Genomic DNA, 8,441 nt, shown 5'->3' on the forward strand with positions numbered 1-8,441 from the left:
CTGAGACTTGTTATAGCTCTTACATATTATTGCTCTTTTGTTGGTTTTGATTGCTATATATATATATATATATATATATATATATATATATATATATATATATAAAATCTATTTTAATCTAAAATCTGCTTTTTAAGTTTTGTAAATAAAACAAAGATTACAGTAATACATTTTTAAGTAATAATTTTAGCCTTTACACTAATTATTTTCAACTTAATTGTAAATAGTAAGGGAACATTTCAATTAAAATATAAATAGGACTGTTTTAGGCACAAAAAAATGGCAATTTTTAAACTTTGAATACAAAAAAATATTATACAAAATACATAAATATAAAAAAAATGTATAAAGAATGTTTATAGATACAACGATTATTTTGAAGTATGTTGTACAATAATTATGTATATTATACACAAACATAATTAGTTTTAGGCACAAAAAAATCTTAAAATAAGATGGAAAATATATAAATAAAAATACAATTATATAATTGGAATAACACAATAATTATTTTAGTCATTCTGCTTGAAAAATGTCCCTTTAATTCAGTCTGTTACTTGCCAGTTTTTTTTTTTTTTTTTTTTTTTTTTTTTCATTTACTAGCAATTTCTGGGTAAAAATTATTTCAAAGCCAATTTTTTTTCACTGTATAAAAAGCAAAACACCAGGTTAATGTGACAAAAATATGACTAAATTGGTATTAATATCATGCATATAAGCATGACTGATGACTGCGATGTGAATTTTGCAGAGCATGAAGTGGAGCGCTCGTTCTTCTTGAGAATGAAGTGTGTTTTGGCCAAACGTAACGCCGGGCTGACGAGTGGAGGATATAAGGTACACACACACACACACACACACACACACACACACACACACACACACACACACAGATAAACAGAGTGTCAGCTGATGGACACTAACGGAGCGTGACCTTTGACCCCGCAGGTCATCCACTGCAGCGGCTATCTGAAGACGTCTGCGCTGGACGGCTGCTATCAGAACGTGGGTCTGGTGGCGGTGGGTCACACTTTACCACCCAGCGCCATCACCGAGATCAAGCTTCACAGCAACATGTTCATGTTCAGAGCCAGTCTAGACATGAAGCTCATCTTCCTCGACTCCAGGTGAGCGGCAGAGAGAGAGATAACGGAGACAGGACTGTTATGTATGTTACATTGATTCAGGGCTGTTCTGTGCCTCTTTTCAGGGTTTCAGCGCTGACAGGATATGAGCCACAGGACCTGATTGAGAAGACCCTGTATCATCACGTGCACAGCTGTGACAGTTTTCACCTGCGCTGCGCTCATCACCTCCGTGAGTCCAAATCATATCAATATTCGTCTTGAAGAGAGGAATCCAAAGTCCTGAATCTTTTAAATTCATACTGAAAATAATGCAAAGTGTTTGTGCTGTTCTTTATTTCTCATGTAAAGAAAAAAATAAAGAATAAATTGCATTACAAAACATATATATATAAGCTTCAGGAGATTTTTGTGTTTTCTCAATTTGTTGTTTTTAGTTTATGCAACAAAAAGTTGAGAACTCGAAAATCTCCTGAAGCTGGTTACCTTAAACTTTTAAGTTTTCGCAACTTTACTTTTTTTGCAGTGTATTAGGGATACAGTAAATGCAGGAAAAAACAAACAAATTAAAAACAGCCTAGAATATAACATTTTAAATAATCAAGAAAAAGCTAACCTTAAAAAAATGTGTTTTTAAATAAGATTTAAAAGTATTCAGATTCTGCGTGTCTCTGATATAAGAAGGGAGTGTAATATGAGTTCATTAGAATCTGTTTGATGTTTAACACGTGTCTCTGTCTCTGCAGTGCTGGTCAAAGGTCAGGTGACCACTAAATATTACCGCTTCCTGTCCAAACATGGAGGATGGGTTTGGGTGCAGAGTTATGCCACGATTGTTCACAATAGCCGCTCCTCTCGTCCACACTGCATCGTCAGCGTCAACTACGTCCTCACGTGAGTCACACCAACATTTCACTCTCAAACACAGGACAATCAGAGAAACACAGGTGCATGGACTGAATTAATTAACCAAGGGAGAAACTGGGACATGGAGCACATGGCGAGGGAAAACACAACCAAAACTGTCCAGGGGCGTGACAATACTCCCCCCTCCCGGAGGGGAGCGGGCAGACAGAGTCCAGGGCGGTGATGAAGGAGGGAGGAGCCAGGGAAGTGCTGACGACTCCAGGGGGCCGACCAATTTCGGTAGAGCAGGTGGTGAAGGAGCCCGAGGTGGAGACAGAGAACCGATGAGCCAGGGCGAGGGGAAGAACTGGGGAACCAAGGCGGAGCAGATGTGCTAGAGACTGAGGTGGAGACGGGTTCCAGATGGCCGCGGTAGAGCTGGAGCGACAGAGGACTGAGGAGGAGCCGAAGGGATGGAGGAGCCTGACGGAGCCGAAGGGATGGAGGGACGAGGCGCAGCCGGAATAGTGCAGTTCCGAGGTGCAGGATGGTCGACGACAGACCAAGGCGGAGCCAGAGGGTTGAGGGAGCCTGTCGGAGCCTGGCGGAGCCAGTGGACAGATGGGCCACAATGGAGAGGAGGGAACGGGAGCCCTCTCTGGGCTCCACTCTGGAACGGGAGCCCTCTCTGGGCTCCACTCTGGAACGGGAGCCCTCTCTGGGCTCCACTCTGGAACGGGAGCCCTCTCTGGGATCAACTCTGGATCGGGAGCCCTCTCTGGGCTCCACTCTGGAACGGGAGCCCTCTCTGGGCTCCACTCTGGAACGGTAGCCCTCTCTGGGCTCCACTCTGGAACGGGAGCCCTCTCTGGGATCGACTCTGGATCGGGAGCCCACTCTGGGCTCCACTCTGGAACGGGAGCCCTCTCTGGGCTCCACTCTGGAACGTGAGCCCTCTCTGGACTCCACTCTGGAACGGTAGCCCTCTCTGGGCTCCACTCTGGAACGGTAGCCCTCTCTGGGCTCCACTCTGGAACGGGAGTCCTCTCTGGGCTCCACTCTGGAACGGGAGCTCTCTCTGGGATCGACTCTGGAACGGTAGCCCTCTCTGGGCTCCACTCTGGAACGGGAGTCCTCTCTGGGCTCCACTCTGGAACGGTAGCCCTCTCTGGGCTCCACTCTGGAACGGGAGCTCTCTCTGGGATCGACTCTGGATCGGGAGCCCACTCTGGGCTCCACTCTGGAACGTGAGCCCTCTCTGGGCTCCACTCTGGAACGTGAGCCCTCTCTGGACTCCACTCTGGAACGGTAGCCCTCTCTGGGCTCCACTCTGGAACGGTAGCCCTCTCTGGGCTCCACTCTGGAACGGGAGTCCTCTCTGGGCTCCACTCTGGAACGGTAGCCCTCTCTGGGCTCCACTCTGGAACGGGAGTCCTCTCTGGGCTCCACTCTGGAACGGGAGTCCTCTCTGGGCTCCACTCTGGAACGGTAGCCCTCTCTGGGCTCCACTCTGGAACGGGAGTCCTCTCTGGGCTTGACATCTCAGCGGTGAGATGGTGCACTGGGTCTGGCCGTGTTCCGGAACGGAGATAAACGCTCTCCAGACACCGAATAATTGCTTTACTCCAGCATAGTCTGGTGGTGTCTGGGAGGTCGACAGGGTGCTCATTGTAATTGGGATAATGAGGGAATAACACACACCTGGCCATGGAACAGCTGAGAAGCCAATTGTCCCATTACTTTTGGTCCCTTAACAAGTGGGAGGTACATATGCAAACTGTTGTAATTCCTACACCGTTCACCTGGTTTGGATGTAAATACCCTCAAATTAAAGCTGACAGTCTGCAGTTAAAGCACATCTTGTTCGTTTCATTTCAAATCCATTGTGGTGGTGTATAGAGCCAAAAATGTTAGAATTGTGTCGATGTCCCAATATTTATGGACCTGACTGTATATTTGAACACACTACTGTTCAAAGATTTGGGCTTGGTAAGCTTTTTTAATGATTTTGTTTCTTCTGCTCACAGTTTAAAATAAATACAATTTAAAAAAAATAAATTAAATACAATAAAAACAGGTAGGTAACATACAACATATTTACATATTACATATTTACAATTTAAAATAGCTGTTTGTTATTTAAATATATTTTTAAATGTAATTTATACCTTTGATGCAAAGCTGAATTTTTCAGACGAATCAAATACTGTTATGTTTTTTTTATTTCCTTTACGTCTTTGGTTTACAGTGCTGTGTTAAACTGAGGTCATCTGAAACACAATAAATGTTTACCTCACCGCTGTCAGGAATGATGAAGAACCTGCGTCTCGTAACACAAGCGTGTCAGGTGTATTTTTTATATGATAAGAGCAGAATGAAGGCTGTTTGCTGTCTGTCTCGGTGAGTTCAGAAGTTCAGACGCGGGTCAGACGAGACAAACACTAAACCACAGCTGTGAAATCAGACATCAGACACATTTCACAAGCTTTGCTTTGTGTTACAGGACTCCGGTTTAAGAGCGGTGATCGCTGGAAGGACCGTAACTGATTAACCCTCCTGTCACTTTAAGAAAACACCTCACACATTCACAGGCCACGTCTGACCCACTGAAACAGTCATAACTTCATATTTGTCTGCTAAAACCATACTGTATCTGATCAGTAACTTGAGTGTGCAAACTTCCCCCAAAAAAGTATTCCTAAAAGTGTATGAGAAAGAGCCTAAATGTACTTTACAGAAGTAATTTGAGACAAATCTAACTAATATATGTAAAAATAAAAAAAATAAAAAAATTAGTGCTGTCAAAGGATTAATCGCAATTAATCACATCCAAAATAAAAGATTTTTTACATAATATATGTGTGTACGGTTTATATTTAAATACACACATGCATGTATATATTTAAGAAACATTTTATGTTTACATATTAAATATATGCATTTATAATATTATTATATAATATAATATTATATATAAATTGCGTTATTTTTTTCGTTATTAAGTTAATGCAGCCCTAATATATATATATATATCACATATATATACACACATATATCATGTGTATTTTGATCATCCTAATCCATATGCCGGGTTAATTTCTTGTACTAAACATTATACATATTTTAGGATTTTTAAATGTAATTTGGTATTTTTAAAGAGATCTGGACGCGAAAGGTGTTTAAAGGTGTTAAAAATGATTTTTTTTATAAATTAATATATGCAAATGTTTTTTCTCGTATTAAAATCTATGGATTTTTTTATCATTTTTTATGTAGCTTGTCAAAAATGAGCCGAATGCGTCATGAGGGTGAACTCCAGCAGTGAATGTGATGCTCATACAGCATATTTACTGTAATGATGTGTGTGTTTAGGGACACGGAGTATAAAGGCCTGGCGCTGTCTCTGGAGCAGCTGAAGCCCAGCAAACCTGCGTTCCCTTACGCAAACCATCAGGAGCCGCAGGACAAAACCCCAGCGTCCAGCAGCAGCAGGAAGATCCTGGTTTCTCCGTACTCTCAGGTATCAATAAAAATAAATCAATAAAATTATTATTATCACACTCACCTTCACGCTCAGCCACAGACGCTCTCAAATCCCTTCTGCACTTTAAAAATGCATAATGTATAAAATACATATTTTAGATAGTTAAATATATTCATTTTTAGTCACAATTTTCACTCACCATATTATCATCACTGGTTCATTTGTATGTACTATTTATTTGTATGTAAGTATTTATTTATTTATTTATACACACTATTGTTTGAATTTTGCTCACCAAGGCTGCATTTATTTGCTTAAAAATACAGTAAAAACATTAACATTATGAAAAATTATTATTACAGTTCAAAATAACTGTTCTATTGTAGTATATTTTAAGTTCATATTAACTAATGTACTTAATGCCTTTATTGTTACTTTTGATCAAATGTGTGCTTGCTGAATATGTGTCCTTGTTTTTGTTAATATTTTAAATTAGATATTAATTTTATATTTTCTGCTTTCGTGTTCATTTTTGTTAATGTTACAGTAATTTTGATGTGTGTTTTAGTCAAATTGGGTTTTTTAAAAGTTTTTGTTGTTTTTAAATAAGCCTAAATATTTATTACTTTTTATTTCAGTTTCAGGGTTTTTTGTTTTGTTTTTTTTAGTTTGAGTATTGTTGCCTTGGAAACTAACTGAAATAAAATAAGTTTGTTTTTATGCTATTATTATTACTATTATTATTATTATTTAAGTTACATTAAAATGAGAAATGAGGGAAAACATTTGAAAAAAGTTTCTTATAATTTTTTTTATGCACATTTACAATAGTTCACATTTCATGATGAGTGACACCAAAGGACACTTTTAATGTTTAATTGAAATTCCTAAAAAGCTACAACAATTTCAATAAATTGCTTAATTTTTAAAGACAAAATGTGTGATTCTGGAGTCCAGCCGAATAATGAAAATAAATCATTCTTAGAGAATATAAAAAAATATTACAGTAGACATGATGTCCACTTTCAGTGTCCCTGGATAATGAATGTTTTCACCTTTAATTTTTAAGATCAACTTATTTTTCTTGAGTGTATTTTTGAAGGTTTCTCTCTTGATTTCTTGTTCTGCTTTTTTAGCAGTTTTCGTTCTTCCAGCCCGAGCGCTCAGATTCTGACCACGACAGCCAATGGGACGGCAGCCCTCTGACAGACTCCGCCTCCCCACAGCGACTGGACACGTGTGCTCAAACACACACACACACACACGCTTCACACACACATGATCAGAGCGTCAGCGGGAGAGAGGGATGGTGGGATGCCCCTCGAGCTCCGCTGACTAAAGTAACTCAACACAACCATCATACTCACGGTGAGTCACATGACCTTCAGAAATCATTCTCTCAAGAAACATTCTGATTATTATCAATGTTGAACACAGTTGTACTTCTGTGGAAACTGTGATATACAACCCTTAACAAATTTGGAATTATTTAGATTTGTTAATGTTTGTGAAAGAAGTCTCTTCTGCTCATCAAGGCTCCATTTATTTGATCAAAAATACAGTAAAAATTGTGAAATATTATTCTAATGTAAAACAGCTGTTTTCTATGTGAATATGTGTTAAACTGTAATTTATTTCTGTGATCTGCAGCTGTATTTTCAGCATCATTACTGCAGTCTTCAGTGTCACATGATCTTCAGAAATCATTATAATATGCTGATTTTTGTTTGATTTATTACTATTTTGAACCAGTTTTTATTTTTTTTATTTTCCATAATTATTTAAGTCTAATAAACTCATTTAAATACTAATTTAAAACATATAAATTAATTAATTAATGATTTAATATTGAGTTTATATATATATATATGTTTATTTTATTTCAAGTACTGACAGTTTTTTTATGGTTTCAGTTTTAGTTTTAGTAAACTATAATAATATAATCCATTTTTCAGGATTTACAGATTAATATAAAGTTCAAAAGAAGAGCATTTATTTGAAATATAAATCTTTTGTATTATTATAAATTCCTTTACTGGCACTTTTGATCAATTTAATGCATCCTTAATAAAAGTTTTTTTTGTTTTTTATTTCTTACTGTATTTATTTCAATATATTCTCATTCCTCTCGTTTATCAAAACAGCTTACTTTGATCTGAAAAATGAAAGTGTTTAAATAGTTTTGTGGCGGATGTCATTTAGGCCAGTTGTTAATTACTAGATCAAATACATGTGTTCATATTTATATTTTTCAAAAGTACCATTCTTTTATTCACAACTTTAATTGTAAACAATTACTGAACGCACCTTTAAAATCTGACTTGATAATAGACTAAACATAACATCTTTATATACACACAGAAACACAGAAGTTCATAATCGGTCCTCAGGGAGCTTCAGCATGCAGATATTCACAAAAAACGTCACGATTTCATGAAATGTCTTTGGCAGCTCATTGGGACGACGGATCTCCAGGCTCCTCAGGCGATTCGGGAGACAGTTGCCATGAAATCCTGGCGTTTCACGCGAGGGAGTCCCAGAGCCGGGTGGAGCAGGAGCAGATTAAAGTGGAGGACGGCTGCATGAGCGATTACTTCTCCTCTGTTTGCCGAGGGCCGTCTCGTCTCGTCCTGCACCGAGACGACAGAGACGGGAGTCCAGCCTCGCTGTCCGGTCTGAGCAGTCCCGGCTCGGACAGACTGTCCCATTACGACGTGAACGCACACATGCACTTTCAGAGCAGCACCGCGCACAACGGCACATCGGTCATCATCAGCAACCGCAGCTGACCGCAAAACACCCGCAGCTGCTTTACCAGCCTGGAAAAATCATGCAAACACGGAAAAATCTGACCCTGGACCACAAAACCAGTCATAAGGGTCAATTTGTTGAAATTGAGATTTATGCATCAAGCTGAATTAATACAGTTTCCATTGATATATGGTTTGTTTGGATCAGACAATATTTGAAAATCTGGAATCTGAGGGTGCAAAAAAATTAATATTGAGAAAATCTCCTTTAAAGTT

The 8,441-nt window shown here is 38.8% G+C and overlaps 1 protein-coding gene across 1 annotated transcript in view; it reads left to right on the plus strand.

Annotated features, from left to right (window-relative positions):
* LOC306859059 (single-minded homolog 1-like) overlaps nt 1–8,204 on the plus strand; it is a gene marked incomplete at both ends in the record, with an annotated part of 13,903 nt that extends 5,699 nt beyond the window's left edge. The window contains 7 exons of the mRNA XM_079399866.1: nt 752–837; nt 949–1,127; nt 1,211–1,317; nt 1,832–1,979; nt 5,304–5,451; nt 6,552–6,654; nt 7,867–8,204. Of these exons, the coding sequence (XP_079255992.1) occupies nt 752–837; nt 949–1,127; nt 1,211–1,317; nt 1,832–1,979; nt 5,304–5,451; nt 6,552–6,654; nt 7,867–8,204 (1,109 nt within the window). The remainder of the gene's footprint in view (nt 1–751; nt 838–948; nt 1,128–1,210; nt 1,318–1,831; nt 1,980–5,303; nt 5,452–6,551; nt 6,655–7,866) is intronic.
* Nucleotides 8,205–8,441: the final 237 nt, after the last annotated feature.

The sequence above is a fragment of the Barbus barbus genome, assembly GCF_936440315.1.
Source record: "Barbus barbus genome assembly, chromosome: 39".
In the NCBI taxonomy this organism is placed as follows: domain Eukaryota; kingdom Metazoa; phylum Chordata; class Actinopteri; order Cypriniformes; family Cyprinidae; genus Barbus; species Barbus barbus.